The 18,170-nt window shown below is 45.6% G+C and overlaps 1 protein-coding gene across 7 annotated transcripts in view; it reads right to left on the bottom strand.

Annotated features, from left to right (window-relative positions):
- LOC105472578 (solute carrier family 37 member 1) overlaps positions 1-18,170 on the bottom strand; it is an 82,498-nt gene that overhangs the window by 62,456 nt on the left and 1,872 nt on the right. For 3 of the 7 annotated variants that reach the window (XM_011725956.2, XM_071095759.1, XM_071095757.1), the window contains 2 exons: positions 17,229-17,350; positions 390-621 (listed from right to left, as the gene is read on the bottom strand). In XM_011725956.2, coding sequence (XP_011724258.1) covers positions 390-445 — 56 coding nt within the window. In that variant the 5' untranslated portion in view covers positions 446-621; positions 17,229-17,350. Of the gene's footprint in view, positions 1-389; positions 622-4,169; positions 5,099-17,228; positions 17,351-18,170 lie in introns of those variants that run through there. The other 4 variants (XM_071095758.1, XM_011725957.3, XM_011725953.3 and 1 more) reach the window with 4 other exon arrangements.

Below are 18,170 nucleotides of genomic sequence, written 5' to 3'. Positions count from 1 at the left end.
AAGTTCTGCCCCAGCGAGGCCACTCATCTGAGCTCAGAGTTGTGTAACTTACATACAAGTTATGTGCTTATTTCACCACAGTCGTTTGCTAACCCTGCTGGTAGTCTGTGGTCACTTTTCTGTAGGGACCATGATTCTTCCAGAAACCACTGGAGACCACGCGGAAGCCCAAACACTATCTGACAATGCCAGTACCAAGGGGAAAGGACACCTCAGCGCTGTTCTGGGTCATGGCTTCCACTGCCAGTAAGCAATTCAACGGTTATGGGCGAGGTCAGTGATTCAAGTTTTATGTGTTTTATAATGAAACTGGGGCAACACAACTACTTGCACAGTAGCCCTCACTTATACACAGCTCCATGCCAAGGGCCTGCCCCGCCAGGACTCACCACTGATCCCTGGAGAACGAGATGATGAAGCGAATGCCAGCGGGGAGTTGAGCCATTTACGTTGCCACTGACCACACAGCCTCGGTCGCAGAATAAGATGCTTCATAAATGGGTCATTAATCCCGGCTCCAGGTTCCCTCTGCTGCCCCTGCCGCTCCCACAGGCTGGAAAGCGTGGAAAGAAGGTGTCCTGCTGGGTCTTGTCCCCTTCCTTCTGGCAGTGGCTCTGCTCTCTACGAGGAGGAGGACAGGCATTCAGAGTCCAGTGTCCTGACATTCACACATTCAGCATTACTGGCAGAAGTAACCACACACGTGTACAGTAGCAGTACCCCGTCCTGATCAAAGCTGGACATCTGATACAAGCAGGGGTCCCCACCACGAGTGTTACTAGGAAGAGGTGGAATGAGGTGGAGTATCTGCCCTCAAGGCGGTTTGTTCTGAGAACCCTGAAATGAATTTCAAACAACGTTCTGATGGTGGATAAAAAGGAACCAAGAAACTCATCTCTATCTGGGAGGCATCTAGAGATCAACCCATTCACAAAACCAAATATGTGTCCAGCAGCCACGCTATGTGCCCAGATACCAGGGCATGCCAGGGCACTGGACTGGCTCAGTTCCACCCCTGTGGGCCAGGTCACCTTTGAACCATAGTGACAGAGAAACGTCGGCCTAGACAAGAGGGCAGATCAAACCAATTATTTAATTGTGACTTTGCCATTTAAATCCAAAGGAGGAATGAATTTGCTTCTGTCTGCCTCTTCAATTTTCATCTTCTGTGGTCACCTCAGAGGTCATAGAAAATGACCTGATTATGAACTCAGGGCTGAAGGCAGAGCAATATAGGAAGGAATGGGGAAGGAGGCCTGAGAACTGAGAGGGGGCCCAGCACAGCAGGCAGGCCCGGTCTCCCATGCCAACATCAAACTCATGACATTCCTGAGTCACTGTGTCCTCCAAAGCCAATCAGTTCCCTACATTCACTTTTGCCTCCCTCGAGAGTGAGCTTCCTAAAATGCACATTCTCCAAGGATTTTCCCTTATACCACCTTTTACAAAAAGATTCAAAATCCCCGCTGAGCTTTCGTCCCAGGAGCCGCCCCTCATCTCTTCTGTCTGCTCCAGTCAGAACTACACCTTTCTCCTAGGTAGGTCCTCCAGGGCCTGAACAGGTGGGATTCACCCCACTTCAATACTCCTGTTCCAAGGCTGACCCTGGGCTGTGTAAGCTGAGGCAAGTCACTTAACTTTTCTGCTCCCTCTCCCTCCAGGCTAAACAATGGGGATGATAGCATCTATGTTGTTATAAACACGCAATGAGATAACCTATGGGAAACACTTGGTAAGTGGCCCGGTATGTAGTAAATGCCCAACAAACACTAGCTGATATTATCCTCACTGTAAATTCAAAAAAGGCCCAGGACTGCAGGGCAAGGTCCTACTTCCATCTCCTTGTCCAGAACCCAGCACAGACCACGTGCTCAAGAAACTCATGTTGAATGAACAGCCACAAAGACTTCAAAACTACGTCTGCTCAAACCTCTAGATTTAAGCAATCTTTTGCTCCAAATGGGTGGGCTTCAGTCTGGGTCTGGATCTACTCTGGGAAATGACTTTGTGATGACAGCTTCAGAGTAAAGAATTGGGTTCACCAGTGTCTGGAAACAGATGGTCAGAAGCAAACACCTTCCCCTCAAGTGCCGCTTCTCCATGTCCAGCGTGTCTGGAAACATTCCACTGCCATCTACGAAATAAATAAAAAACCTCCAACTCTGATAACACCTGTGACAACAACATCAAAGGCCCAGAAAGCACTGACAAGTCAAGAGGGAAAAAAAAACCTCTTTGATTTCTTTTTAAAACAAGGATGAATTCTTTTCCCTGTAAAATGGGTGAAAAAAGAGTGCTATAAATTCTCATAGTGAGTGCAGTTAAGATGTGCAAAGACAGTGATTTTACATTTGGGATGTTAAAGAGCTCAACTAATGAGGCCCTTCCTCCCTAGCCTGTGCAGCACCACAGAAAACCACTTCATTTCCAGTGGGTCAAGACCTCTGGAAGCACCAACCATGACTGACACGCTCTCATTTGAGCCCCGTGACCACCCTGAAGAGGCAGGGCGTTCATTTCACAAGGGAGAAAAATGAGGCTAGGCGGCTAGCCTGGGTCAGCTGGATAAGTGGGGCAGATTCCAGTTTGTCCTGTTTCTCTGAGCCACCTCCTCCCTCCAGCCACTCTTCCTCCTGCCCATCCCCTGCAGAGAAAGGGCAGCAGAATGGGAACAAATCACTTGGTTTAAACCCAGTTTTTGGCGCACAGCCCAAGTACATAAAAAGAAGAGATACTTTTTTAAAAAAGTCACTCTCTACAGGTGCCCCTGGAACTTACCATTCCAGGGAGGAAAAGCGGCAGAATGTCCAGTTTCATTGCACTGTCAAAGATAGCAACTTAGGCTGGGCACGGTGGCTCACGCCTGCAATCCCAGCACTTTGGGAGGCAGAGGCAGGCAGATCACTTGAGGCCAGGAGTTCGAGACCAGCGTGGCCAACATGGCGAAACCCCGTATCTACCAAAAATACACAAATGAGCTGGGCATGGTGGTGCACACCTGTAATCCCAGCTACTCGGGTGGCTGAGGCATGAAAATCACTTGAACCCAGGAGGTGGAGGTTGCAGTGAGCTGAGATTGCACCACCACGCTCCAGCCTGGGCAACACAGCGAGACCCTGTCTTAAAAAAATAAAAAAGATAGTAACTGAGGAAACAGCCCATTAGAGCATCTTTATTACAACCTGTAAAACCTGTACATGTACCCCTGAAACTGAAAGTTAAAAAAAAAAAGAAAAAACCCTGAAAGACACATGGTTTTATACCCATCTCTTGAAAAAACAAACCCACCCTAGGCAACTGTAAAACGGAATGAGCTGAGGGAAAGATACATTCACAAGCTCCACTCCCAGACCCACCCACTTGTGATCTGTGCTGCCTAGAAGGTTCCAAGTAATCTGAAGAGGCTCAAATAATGAGGATAGGAAGTGAGCAATAGCAGGAGTAAGGTTCAACAGTCTTTTTAGGGCTGAGGTGCCATTACACGTAATCAAAGTGGCCCTATAGATACTTTAAATAATCTACTTCGTGACTTTTTTTTAAAACTGGGTCTCACTTTACAGGCAAAGATGGGTGAGAAATGCAAAACAAAAGTTTTCATGCATTTTTCTTTTACTTTTTTTAAATTAAGAGATAGAATACAACTTCCTGTCCAGAGTGTGCTCTTTCTATGGCTTTTTGCTTTTAAAGGCGCTTTCCATATTAAAGATGAATGAAATGGTCACTATCTCTTTCCCCTTGGCTGAAGTACAAGGAACCTGAATTACATTTGCACCACCTGCCCCCAACCCCCAACAAACAGAACATCACAGGTGGGCTGCATGAAACAGAACGTGTAAATGCAGTTTCAAAGTGACTTGGTGAATCACAGGTCTGGAGCCAGAGGTTTTCAAGCTTGCTCTAAAAGGGGATTAATAAAGAAACACCGGGGGGGAGTCTAAAATATGTATTCACTTACACAACTTCAGACAATTTAAGTTCAAAGGCCGGCAGGCAGGCAGGCACCTTCCAGGCAAAAAGCTAAGGGAGACCAGGAAAGCGCAGGTTTTAGCAATTCCTCCTTTGGAGATTCAAAACTGGGGCCGCGGGCTGGGGTGTTGGCGGGGAGTGGGGGTGGTAAGGGGCTTGGCCAGTACCCTTCGTTCAAATGCAAATCCTTAGACTGTACGTACCTTCTCGGTCACCAGGATCGCAGCGTGGGCCGTAAGGGCTGGAAGGCTGGTGGCCAGCGGCTAGGGGACTTTGCGGCGCGTCAAGCCCTTTATTATAAACCCAGAAGGTCGCTGTCACTCGCATTGGCCAGGAGGCCCACGGGCTCCGGGAACCAGCTGCTCAGCCGACAGACAACGCAAAGGCCCAGGGTGCCAGCGCTCCGAGCCAGCGTTCTGTGCCGGCTCCTCCCTGGGCGGCTGGTCCCCGGAGGAGGTGAATTCCGCGGGCACGCCCACGTCCCCATCGCGGCAGACAATGCGCAGGGTCCCCTCCTGCCGGCTCTCTGGACCCTCAGCTGTCACCGCGGCCCGGGCCGGGGTGGGCAGGGTACCCGGCAGGACAGCTAAGCTCGCCCCTGCCGGGGACTCCGTGGAGCGGCTACTGGCCCTGTGCCCGCTCCCTCTGCCTCCACTTCCCCGGAATCCCAGCGTTGCCCCGGTCCGGGAACGCCCGGCATTGTCGCCTAGGGCTACTCTTCTAGATATCGTATTTCAAAGACTTCCCTCCGCGAAAACAGCTTGAGACCGTCCCCAGCTCTCCGAAAACATTCAAACCAGCCCCGACTTACCCCCCAAAAAAAGAAAAGGAAGGAGGAAAGGAGCCGAGCTCCGAGTGCGCAGGGCCCCGCGCCCGGCTCCCTGCGGCAGCCGCAGGTGCTGAGCGGCTGCGGCGCCCGAGCGCCGATGGCCCCGCAGGTGCGGGCGGTGGGGCTGGGGGTCCCCGCCTCCCGGCCCGGCCCCGGCCCCGCGCCTCACCTGCGCCGCCGAGGCCCGCGCACCGCAGCCGGGCCCGGCCGCCGCGGGCGCTTCCTGCTCGCGACTTCCTGGAGCGGCGCGCGGGAGGCCCCGCCGCCCTTTCACTTTCCCTGGCTCTCGGGGCGCCGGCGGGGCCGCGCGGCTCCTCCCCCTCTCCGGCCGCCGCGACCCCCGGCTCCGGCCCCGGCCCCGGCGTGCCCAGGGTCGCACCAGCCCCGGAGCCACCGGGCGGGGGCGCCCCCACGCCTTGCAGCGCTGCCCGGCCTCTGCAGGCGAACCCGGGTCCTGACCCGCGCCTTCCCCGGCTCTGAGGGCGCACGGGCTTTCGCTGGCCCGCTCCCCACCGGCCTCCGGGCAGTCCCAGGCGGCCTCTGCACCGCTGGCGCTCCGTCCTGAAGGCGGGTCTTCCCCACAGCGGGGAGGGTCACATGCCGCCGCGCCCCCACCCCCAAAGAGGGCCTTTCCTTGGCCTCCCGGCTTTTATTCCTATTGTGTCATGTCAAGGGGCACAATCATGAAGACCAGCACTCTATAGCGTGGAAATGTGGCACGCGGATTTGGCTATGTCGAACCAACTTGTAAGCCAGCTTGTGTCCCACCTCGCAGGCACGTGACAGAGGCGGCTCCCTGTTAGGCTGGGGGAGCCCGCCGGGTTCTTACCCTTGCTGGCCAGTGCCCTGGCACACAGGCTCTACGTCACCCCAGAAACAACTCTTCTCCCTAGGCAGCCCCAGGGAGGCGCCTGGCCAGTCCCCTAGAAGCTACTGCCGAACACCCACGGAGTGGACCCCCGGCATGGCTTCAGAGCAGGGGGGCTGGGGGGAAGAGCAAAGTGAGGCAGAGGGGAAATTTTCCGGGAAAAAGCCTGCGCCTGGATAAAACAATGCTTAAGGATAAAACCAACCCCAGGCCTGGCTGTAAATGTCCGAACAGGCCAGTGCCCCTTGGACCTCCCCCAGGCCCGTTGAGCTTCCCTCTGGAGAAAGGAGAAGGCATTCTTCCCTGTGTTCGGCTTCCCTGCCCTGCTAGGCCTCGCAGTTTCCCCCTGGGGCCCTGCTTTGTTTCTAGAACACTCTGATATCTGTGTCTCTCTTGGCTGAGCTGCGCTGCGTGAAATCCATGACTTTGTTAGGCATTTGAGAAGCCTTCTGCAGGCAGAAAGAAGACCTGCCCACCTCTCTGCCACCAGGGTTCAGCCACAGGAAGCCTGCGGGCCCCTCATTCCACAAGCCAGATGGCCCAGGGCTCCAGCCTTCTCTTTTTGGCTAGGTTTTCTTAGCCTGCCTTTCTCTCCGCAGGCCCCCTCTGCCAGTTGTTTCTCCTCTCTAGCTCTCCATTCCCAGTGACAGCCCAGTGTGGCTCCCATCCCTCTCTCCAATGGTCTCCGCAGCCCAGGCCCTTGCCACTGGTTCTGCTCGAGGCTACTCCTCTCTCACTGCACTTGTGCGACAGTGTTCTCACTTCCAAGTTCTATCTCCTGCAATCCACTCTTTAAGCTGCCTCAAATTGCCCTCCTAAAGCAAAATCTGATCTTGACATTCCTGATTTTAAAACCTTTGGGACATCCCATCACCTACAGCTTTTACATTTGAAAGGCAATAATACGAGCTCAGGATATATAGGACACCTCGGCCATCACATCGAGACAGCTTCTTCCTGCCCCTCCCCTCCCCCACCCAGCTTTACTGACATAACTGACAGATAAAAATTACATAATTTATAGTCTATGATGTGATGTTTTGATATATGAATACATTGTAAAATTATTGCCACAGTCAAGCTAGTATATCCCATCACCTCACATTATTTTTGTTTTGGTGGTGAGAATATTTAAGATCTATTCTTCTTGCAAATTTCAAGTATACAATGTATTATTACTAACTATACATTAGAGCTGTACATTAACTCTCTAGAACTTACTCATCTTTCCTAAGTGAAACTTTGTACTCTTTGGCCAGCAACTCCCCATTTCTCCCACCCTACTACCCCTGGTAACCACCATTATTATATGCTCTACTTCTCTGAGTTCAAGTTTTTCAGATTCCACAAATAAGTGAGGTCATGCATATTCTTCTTTTTTTGTTAGTTTTTTTGTTGGCTGGTTTGTTTTGAGACAGGGTCTTGTTCTGTTGCCCAGGTTGGGGGGCAGTGGCTGAGTGCAGTGGTCAAGGCTCACTGCAGCCTTGATCTCCCAGGCCCAAGTGATCCTCCCACCTCAGCCTCCTGAGTATCTGAGACTACAGGCCCATGCCACCATGCCCAGCTGATTTTTTAAATTTTGTGGAGATGGGGTCTTGATATGTTGCCAAGGCTGGTCTTGAACTCCCAGGCTCAAGAAATCTTCCTGCCTCAGCCTCCCAAAGTGCTGGGAGTAGAGACGTGATCTACCATGCCTGGCCTATATTTGTTTTTCTGTACCTGGCTTATTTCACTTAGCGTAATGTACTCCAGGTGCATCCATGTTGTTGCCAATGACACGAAATCCTTCTTTTTTAAGGCTAAATAGTATTCCATTGTGTACATATAGATATACACCACATTTTCTTTATAAACTTCCCTCTAGTACTGCTTTTGCTGCATCCCATAAGTGTTGGTATGTTGTTTCCATTTTCATTTGTCTCGAGGAATTTTCTGATTTCCCTTTTGATATCTTCTTTGACCCCACTGGTTGTTCAGGTGTGTATTTAATTTCTGCATATTTGTGGATTTTCCAATTTTCCTCCTGTTACTGATTTCTAGTTCATACTATTGTGGTCAGAAAAGATACTTGATATTTTAATCTTCTTAAATTTGTTAAAACTTGTTTTGTGGCCTAACATATGATCTAGCCTAGAGAATGCTCTGTGTGCATGTAAATGTGCATTCGGCTGCTGGTGGAAGGAGTGTTCTGTGTGTCTTCTAGGTCCATTTGCTCTAGAGTGTTGTTCAGGTTCAGTGTTCCCTTATTCGTCTTCTGTCTGGGTCATCTATTCATTGTTGAAAATGGGGTACTGAAGTACCCTGCTATTACTGTATTGCTATTTCTCCCTTGAGTTATGTTAATAACTATTTAGGTACTCTGATGTTGGGTGCATGTACATTTATAATTGTTATATCCTCTTGATGAATTTATCTCTTTCTCACTATATAGTGACTCTTATGAAGTTGTTGACTTAAAGTCTGTTTTGTCTGATATAAGTATCTTTTTTGCTCTTTATTTGGTTACCATTTGCATGGAATATCTTTTCCCATGCCTTTACTTTCAGCCTATGTATATCCTTAAAGCTAAGATGAGTCTCCTGCAGGCAGCACATAGATTTTTTTTAATATCCATTCAGACACTTCTGTCTTTTGATTGCAGAATTTAATTCATTTACATTAAAGTAATTATTGATAGATAAAGACTTACTACTGCCATTTAAAAAATTGCTTTCTGGCTGTTTGTAGTTCCTTTATTGTTTTCTTACTCCTTTACTATCTTCCTTTCTGATCTGATGATTTTTGTAATGGTATGCTTTCATTCCTTTCTCTTTACATTTTGTATATCTACTACAGGTTTTTGTTTTGTAGTCACTATGATGCCTATATAAAACATTTTAGGCCAGGCGCTGTGGCTCTCGCCTGTAATCCCAGCACTTTGGGAGGCCGAGGCAGGCAGATCATGTGGTCAGGAGATCAAGACCATCCTGGCCAACGTGGTGAAACCCCATCTCTACTAAAATACAAAAAATTAGCTGGGCGTGGTGGCGTGTGCCTGTAGTCCCAGCTACTCGGGAGGCTAAGGCAGGGGAATTGCTTGAACCCAGGAGGCAGAGGTTGCAGTGAGCTGAGGTCACACCACTGCACTCTAGTAATAAAACATTAGCTGCCTACAGAAATCCTACACTTCAATTTCTCCCCACCTCAACATATTTTATGTTTCTGATATCACAATTTACATGTTTTATGTATTGTGTATCCACTTACAAATTATTATAGCTACAATTATTTTTAATACCTTTGTCTTTTAACTTTTATACTAGAGTTAAAAGTGATTTACACACCACCACTGTAGTATTATTCTGAATTTGACTACATTTTTACCTTTACAGTGAGTTTTCTACTTTTATATGTTTTCATAATGTTAGCGTCCTTTCATTTCAACTGGAATAACTCCTTCTAGCAGATCTTGTAAGGTGGCCTAGTGGTGATGAACTCCCAGAGCTTTTGTCTGGGAAAGTCTTTCTCCATTTCTATAGGAGAGCCTTGCCTGGTATAATATTCTTGGTTGGTTGTTTTCTTTCAACACTCTGAATATATCATCCCACTCCCTCCTGGCCTTCAAGGGCTATGCGGAGAAACCTATTGACAGTCTTATGGGTTTTCTATGTGTGACAAGTTGCTTTTCTCTTGCTGCTTTCAAAATTGCTTCTTTAAGTTTTGAGAATTTGATTATAATGTATCTTGGTGAAATCTCTTTACATTTAGTCTATTTGTGGCTCTTTGGGACTCATGGATCTGGACATTCATTTCCCTTTACAGATTTCGGAAGTTTCTGTCATTATTTATTTAAATAAGCTTTCTCTTCCTTTTCTTTCTTTGCTCCTTCTAGGATTCCCGTAATGCTTATCCTAGTTTGCTTGATGATCTTCCTAAGTTGCATAGGCTCTCTTCACTCTGTTTCACCAAGAGCATAGTATGTATGCCATCAACTTAAGGAGCAGACATTCTCCCAGAGAAGGCCAAGGCAAAGCCAGTGACAGGCCTTGACTGACAAGGAACTGAGGTTTCCCTGAAGGGGGCTTTGAGGATACTAGGCTTCAGCGCTCAAGAAAATGCCTCATGCTTAGAAAGCATTAGAGCATTAAACACTATTAGAGAGAAAGAAAAGAGAAAATCAGAACCTGATTACTTAACATGGAGAAAAGAAATTCATTTTATCTCCACTGATCAAAAAGCAAGAATTCTAGCTGTATGGTGCACTGACTGGCGAGGAAGGGTGATTTATGTTCAGTTACAAGTGTTGTTGATAAGAAATACAATGAAAAGCCTCTCATTATTAAGCATGCTCTGTATTCCAGGCATTGTGCTCGGCCTACAGATATAAAACTGACAAGAGTCCACACACCGAAGAACTATAACGCAATCCAGCAAACATAATTAGGTATGAAGGCGTAGGTATTCCCAGTCCTATAGGACCCCAGCGAGGAGACTGGCCATGCTCCCTACCCCATGCCACACTTTCAGTTGCAGTACTTTTGACTCACTTCCTATTAACGTATGAAAGCTCTGTTTCCTCCAAAGCATTCTCCTCCTTGATCATAAAGAACAGGCAGTGGCCATGAAAAACAATGACTGAGTCACCCTGGCTGGGATAGACCTGTCAGTCCTACAGTGTCAGGGGAAGTGGCAAGGGATGTAAGATAACTAGATGTCGTCTCTAAAAGAAGAGGTCTGTAGAAAACCTTTAAAATTGGACATAAAAATCATACTTTACTTATATTATTTAGAAATACAGGGAACTACCAAAAGAAATGGGTAAAAGAGTAGAAAATGGTTGGGGAATGAGAGGAGTTGAAGGGATAAAGCCAGGTCCAGCTGTTTGTTGTTATATACCTTTAGTATCATTTCATTTTAAAACTATAGGCATGATATTTAAAGAAATATCAACATAAAGACAGAAGGCTGTGCTTAATTTAGGTAATGGCATTTTACTGGTAGAATTTTAGACACTGTGATACTTGAATTAGAGACATATTTGGAGGAGAGGAGCTTTGCAAGTATCCTGAAATAATAAGGGGACAAACACCCATTTATAAGGGTGGTTCTCTTTAAACTACCTGTATAAAATAGGCAAATTTTCTTGCTTCTAAGACCCCTTGGCAGTGTTTCCCAGCAGAGTAACTTTCTTGCTTTTCTTCTATATGTGTGGCAAGGGAAATAGTAACTGAGAGAGTACTCATGGGTCTTTGGGGAGTAAACTGGATCCTAACTGAAGTAGGACTTGATAAAGTCTTGAATCGAATTCAGGGACTTATAGTTCTTTCAGTGAAGCATTCCTCTGTAGCTGAGCTCCACTCTGGGGCTAACTTGTTGCCTGAGCCCATCTGTTGTAAATTCCTCTTGATTTTATGCCTATAGGTAGAATGAGGTCAGGTATGTGGGAACAGGAAACTGACCCATCAACTCAGGAGTCATTCTCGCAATTGAGCTAGTGCAGATACATGAGATAAGCAAGTTGGAAAATTTTTATGGGGTCTTCAAAAAGGCATACTCTTAGGCTGGGCATGGTGGCTCACGCCTATAATCCCAGCACTTTGGGAGGCCAAGGCAGAGGGATCATCTGAGGTCAGGAATTCGAGACCAGCCTGACCAACAGGGTGAAACCCTGTCTCTACTAAAAATACAAAAATTAGCCAGGCGTGGTGGTGGGCACCTGTAATCATAGCTACTGGGGAGGCTGAGGCAGAATAATTGCTTGAACCCGGGAGACGGAGTTTGCAGAGAGCTGAGATGGCACCATTGCACTCCAGCCTGGGTGACAGTGAGACTCCACCTCAAAAAAAAAAAAAAAAAAAAAAAAAAGGCATGGTCTCCAGTCCAGCTCTAGTTTGGTAAACTACGTGGCTGAAATTAAGGGGCTGTTCTTTAAAGTTCCCTCTGGGCCAGCATTTGATGATTTATGGACATGGTACTTTTCAACACTGATGGAAGAATGAAATTACTCATATCCTCTTTATCAAACTGATATTGTTTGGGTATTTGTCCCCTCCAAATCTCATGTCAAAACTTGACCCCCACTGTTGGAAGTGGGACCTAGTGGGAGGTGTCTGGGTCATGGGGGAAGATCCCTCAGGAATGGTTTGGTGCTATCCTCTCAGTAGTGAGTGAGTTCTCACTGTATCGGTCCCTGTGAGAACTGATTAGAAGGAGCCTGGCACCACTCTCCATGCTCTCTCTCTTCCTTCCCCTCTCACTGTGTGAGGCCTGCTCCACTTCGCCTTTCACCAAGAATGGAAGCTTCCTGAGGCCTTCGCAAGAAATAGGTGCTGGTGCCATGCTTCTTGTTCAGCGTGCAGAAACATGAACTAAATAAACCTCTCTTCTTTATAAATTACCCAGCCTCGAGGATTCCTTTATAGCAACCCAAATGGACTAAGACACACACTTCAGTAGTCTTTCATGGATTGCCTATCTATTCCCACCAGACATGGAGTCTGGGAAAGGATGGCTTTGGATGGTGAGACTTTCTGCTCCATCAGCTTAATCTACCCTACTCACCACTGGCTGACAGTTTAGGTAGCCAGTCCCCCTCACAGCCTAAACTGAAGACCTCAGCACTCACTGTGGTCATCAGAAGGCACATGCCCTGGGTTCCTCCAGGCAGCTGTTCCTTTCCAGTTAATTTATAGTTTTAACTCTTATGATTAAGACCATTAGTATTTAACGCTTATAACTGAAATCATTTCTAAAAAAGACTTATGTAACTCAATAATGAAAGCAACTTATTGAGCTGGGTGTGGTGGCTCACGCCAGTAATCCTAGCACTTTGGGAGGCCAAGGCAGGTGGATTGCCTGAGCTCAGGAGTTCAAGAACAGTCTGGCCAACACAATGAAACCCTGTCTCTACTGAAATACAAAAAATTAGCTGGGTGTGGCGGCATGTGCCTGTAATCCCAGTTACTTGGGAGGCTGAGACAGGAGAATTGTTTGAACCCAAGAGGCAGAGGTGGCAGTGAGCTGAGATCGTGCCACTGCACTCCAGCCTGGGTGACAGAGTGACAGTCTGTCTCAAAAAAAAAAAAAAAAAAAAAGCAACTTATTGAATATGATATTCTCTCCTGACTATTACTTGAGATGATCTTTTTGAGCATCATTAAGATTCCACAGTGAATACTGAGCTAGCAAAAAAAAAAAGCATGGGACTTGGAATCTGGAGTGACGGGTTAAAATTCTGACCCCAAACTTACTCTTTTGGGACCCTGTGAAAGTCAATTTACTCTCCTGAACTCCAGTTTTCCTAGTGTGACTCTGTGGGGTTGATGTATGGATGAACGGGGAAAGTAAGGTGTTAGAATGTAGGCACCATGAAAGCAGACATTTTTTAACTGGTTTTATTCATCAGTGAATCCTTATCATGTATAGAATCATGCCTGGCACACAGGAGACATTCAATAAATATTTATGCTAATATTCCTAAGGATGCTTTAGGAACTGTAAATTAGTGTACAAATGCTTATGGCTGCTCTAATTATTGGAAAGCACAGCTAATCAGTGTGAATATGTAATCAATCTAGGACTCATATCAGGAGCTGAAGGAAGGAGAGAGCCACAAAGTCCCTTGCATCAGCTTGTTTTGATTTGCTATTTTTCTCTAAAAATGAAGTTTGATTCCCTCCCACCATCTTTAATATACATCCTGTTAAGCTTTGATTATTTGACACAAAGTTAATTGAGGTTTAAAAATAAAATATGCCTCCAAAGTTACTATATATCACTTTGCAGCTATCTTTCTGATGGCAAATGAAGGAACATCTGTAAGAGTACACAGAAATGCCACTTTCAATTCAGGGGTATCAACATTGAACCAGGCCTGGGATGCCAGAGCTCATGTTCACCTTCCAAGTAGACAAGGGAATCCTCTTACTGCCTGCGCAGCCTCCACTTCACCAACATTAGCCTTATTAAATCTGTCACATGGGGAACATTCAATCAATTTGCGTTCCAGTTTCTTCTCCTCTAATGTAGGGTCACTGAATGTTTTCATCTGCAAGACACTGTCCCTATTACAAAGATGAATAGGAGAGGTCCTCATTCTTAGGAAGTGAACAATCTAGTTGGTACAAAACTACAGAGAGCCTCACATCACATAACTGAAAAATCCCCTTAAATCCTTAACCTGTCACAAATTTTCTGGTTTTAACTTTCAGAAAACAAAATTTTAAAAGCTCTTTTAGAAAAAAATCATGTTTTGGATACTGTCATTTTCACAAGTCAATATTTTGCACACACCAGTAGCCTTGTCTGTGTCTCTGCTCTAGAGCTGAAGCTTAGTGGGCTCCCCACCTGTTGGGGGCTGAAGCCACAAGGATCTAGGTCGACTCTGGGGGATCGCGTCTCTCCAGCCTTCCAACTGCCCGACAGTGATGGAGTGTGGAGGGTTACTTCAGGGGCTACCCACCCGGGAGACACAGTCACCTGGAGGACGCTGCAGACAAGGGTTGGGGATAAGCCTGTCTATGGGGTTGTGTAAGTGACAGCTGAGGTGAGACCTGGAGAAGGCATCGAGTTACCCAAAAGAAGAGTGGAAGGTGTTCCAAGCAGAGAACAGCGTGGGCAAAGGCCCAGCAATCCTAGAGAAAGTTAGGTTTGGGGAACTGAAAGTCATTATGGCCAGAGCAGAGAGTGCAGTGTGTGAACATACGGCAAGAGAAGAGGCTGGGGAGGGACTTGGTGGCCACGTCATTCGGAGCCTAATAATCGAATGAGGGAGTCTGGACTTTACTACTGAAAGATTTTAAACTGAAGAACAACGTGATTAGATGTATGGTTTTAAAAGATTATTCCGGTCAGTGTGGCAAATAGATTGAAAGAGAGTGAGACTAAGGCAGGGAGACCACCTGGGCTGTTGGTGTCTTCTTGGCAGAAGATGATGGTGTCCTGACTAAGGAAGAAGCAGTGGGAATGGAAAAAAGTAGATGGATTTGGAACAATTTGGAAGGAAGAATCTCCAGGATTTGGAGATTGGTTGGGGAAGAGGGAAGGAAAGAACTGGTCCCAGACATTGATGATGTTCAGATTCTGGCTTAGGAAACCAGTAGCAAGTGGGCCCTTCATTAAGACAAGGAAATAAAGAAAAGAGAAGGTTTGGGCAACTGGTGTGTGTAGGAAAGAAGTTCAGTTTTGCCCTTGTTGAGTTTGAGATGGATGATAAAAAGGTCATCCCAAGAAGTGGCTTTTTTGTGGGATCTGGAATATAGGGGAGGAAGCATAAGCAATAATAACTTGAAACTGTTCTCAAAACCCTTTTAGAGTCAATTAATTCATTTATTCTGGTAGTGAACTTGGGAGCGAGATGCCTGTCTTGCAGGGTAATGCTGGGCACAGACAGAGGCTGATGAGTTCTTGATCTCTAGGTCCTTTTTCTCCCTTTACTGTATAAAGTTTACTTATTCTACTACACTACAATACATATCATATATGTGCATGACTTAAAATAGTAACAAAAGAAAATATCATGACACACATAGAGAAGTTTCTAGAACTAAACACATACCTCGATGTCCAGCTTGCTGCCAGTTAGCTTGAAAAGGTGTTCAGGATTAAGGTGAAGAAAACAACCTAATAAAGCCAAGCTGCCTCTTCACTCCAGAGAGTTTCCTAAGCTATCACCCCTATTCTTTCTTCCGACACATCCTTGGCACTGAGACCAGGGCCAAGATGACCCAAAATGACCAGGCCATCTCCCCATTTCTAGCCATCCTAAAGCCTGGTGCACTTCTGGGACCCTCTTTAAATGTATTAATATAAAGAACTGCTAAAAAGAAAGCTACAATATTCTGAACATACCAAGATAACTAAGTAATCAAAGAAATACATTAGTGAATCACATTCTAAATGAAACAATCTTCACTTATCTTGTTTAATAAATACATATTTTCACATTTCCATTCTTGTTCAATGGGGAAACTCTTTTAAGGCCCCTGAACTGAGACTTTGTTCTGAGGTCATAGATAACAGCACTGAGCTGTTCTAGTACCACCCGGATGTGGTTGCCAGAGGCCCCGTATCCTTCCTCTCAGTGCAGGGCCTCAGTGATTAGATAGCACAAAGCCAGCTCTGGGAAACCTAAAATTGCCAGTCCAGTTTAAAATCTTTCTGGCTTTCCTCTTTGTAGAGGGAGAGGGAAATGGTTCATTTAGCTCTTCTGATAACTATATTTGCTCCATGACTATTTAGAGGCTTGTCCTAGTAACTAGATAATTAAAAATGGGCTTGAGGAGAGGAGAAAGGCAGTTCAAACAAGCAGGTATGCCAGCGCCACAAGAGGAGGACAGCAACAGTACCCAGAGCTGAGGAAATTCTGGTAGTCACCCAAGAAACACGAGTGAATGAGATACTGAGAAAAGACACCCGAAACATTGTTTTCTTAAAAACAAAATGGAGACTGGGTGTGGTGGTTCACACCTGTAATTCTAGCACTTTGGGAGGCTGAGGCGAGTGGATCTCTTGAGCTCAGGAGTTTGAGCCTGTGCAACATGGCAAAACCCTGTCTCTATAAAAAAAATACAAAAAATCAGCCAGGTGTGGTGGCAGGCTCCTGTATTCCCAGGTACTCGGGAGGCTGAGGCAGGAGGATCACCTGAGCCTGGGAGGTTGAGGCTGCAGTGAGCTGTGATCATGCCACTAAACTCCAGCCTGGATGACAGAGCCAGACCTTGTCTCAAAAAAACAACAAAAAAACAACAAAAAAAGGAGCATAATTTCCTTAAGTAATACCCCCTACCTCGTTCAATTTTATATTAAACATTTTCATTCATTCTCTTATCCAACATTTGTGACATAATAATTTTGGTATATCCTTAAGGTGAAATACTATTGTCTTTAAAACACTTTGGAAAAATTTTTTTGACATGTTCACCATATAATGACATGTGATAATGTAAATGACAAATAGAATGATTTCAATTAAATAGACATACATATGCATTTTAAAAGCGTGAAAGGATTCACACCAAAATGGCAGTAGTTATTATCTTTGGGAAGTGAGATTATTGGTTATCTTTATTTTCTTCATTATACTTTACTGTATGTTCCCAATTTTCTAAAAGTATTCAGTAATATTTAATAAGTTGAGTATCTGGTATGTGTCAAGTTCTGTGCCAGACTGTGGGGTGGAGGCCTTGGGAGGTGCTTAGGGAGGCTGACCTGGAAACAGGTTACAACTGTGTAGGAAATGCATCAGAAGCACAACCAGAGAGATGGTAAGAAGGGGCTGGCAGCAGTTAGAAAACAGCATCCCTAGGAAAGTTACATCTGGTAAAGTATTAAAGTTGACAAATTGTTCACCGGGTAGAGAAACATGGGCATCACATTTCAGAAACAGAAAATAACATATACAGATGTATGAAGGTGGCCTGCAAAAAACTAATCTAAATAATTAACAGGGGTTATCATAGGTGAAGAATCAGCATTTGGGGAAAAATGCTTATCTTCTCAAAGAATCGAGGAAATATTAATACAAACTAAAGTCACTACGAGACACTGCCTTGTCCATCAGATTAGCAAAGAAGAAAAAAGACTTACAGTAGGCGAGGGAGCAGTGAGTCACACACTCTGTTCTGGTGAGAATGGGGATAGGTCTGGCCATTCTCGGAGGCAATGCAGCAACATGTATTTAGGCTCAGCAATTTCTTGATTCTATAAAGCTGCAATCCAAAGAGCTGAATTTGAGATGTAGACAAAGATCTATGCATTCAGATGTTCATATTGATTTCATTCACTCATTCATCTATTTACTTTGGGCAGGGGGTTCACAGGTGTTCACTGTATTATTTTGCTGGCACATGTGAATATGTGTTCTTTTGTATGCATCAAATATTAAATAATTAAAAATTTTTAAAACCTGAGCTAAATATACATGTTACATTTTTATGGCACTTCCAAATCATTTCATCCTCATTATCTTATTTGATCATGACCTTTCTAAAAGTTGGGTAGGGGGAGCCTTATTCTGGGAAAATCATGAGCATGTGGTTCAGCATGCTACTACTTTCCCTGTCCCTTTTCTAGAAAATCTGATCCACCCTTAGATCTTGAAAAGTACAGCCCCATGTAGCACAGGATCTCCCACCACAACTGCTGGTTAGAGTGAGGCTATCTGCAATATCAAAACTAGAACCAACCTTGCATATCCACCAGTAGGAAAGTGTAACCTCCACTTTGGAATGAAGGATTAACATGTAGCCAGAAGGCATAATAGTTTTTGTTTTTGTTTTGTTTTGTTTTGCTTGAAATAGAGTTTCGCTCTTGTTGCCCAGGCTGGAGTGCATTGGTGTAATATCAGCTCACTGCAACCTCTGCCTCCCAGGTTCAAGCGATTCTCCTGCCTCAACCTCCAGAGCAGCTGGGATTACAGGTGCCTGCTACCACACCCAGCTAATTTTTTGTATTTTTAGTAGAGACAGGGTTTCACCACGTTGGGCAAGCTGGTCTTGAACTCCTGAGCTCAGGCAATCCACCCACCTT

This window comes from Macaca nemestrina, chromosome 4, assembly GCF_043159975.1.
Source record: "Macaca nemestrina isolate mMacNem1 chromosome 4, mMacNem.hap1, whole genome shotgun sequence".
Lineage (NCBI taxonomy): Eukaryota > Metazoa > Chordata > Mammalia > Primates > Cercopithecidae > Macaca > Macaca nemestrina.
The sequence above is the reverse complement of the archived record's forward strand: the minus strand, read 5'-3'. Positions and strand labels throughout refer to the sequence as shown.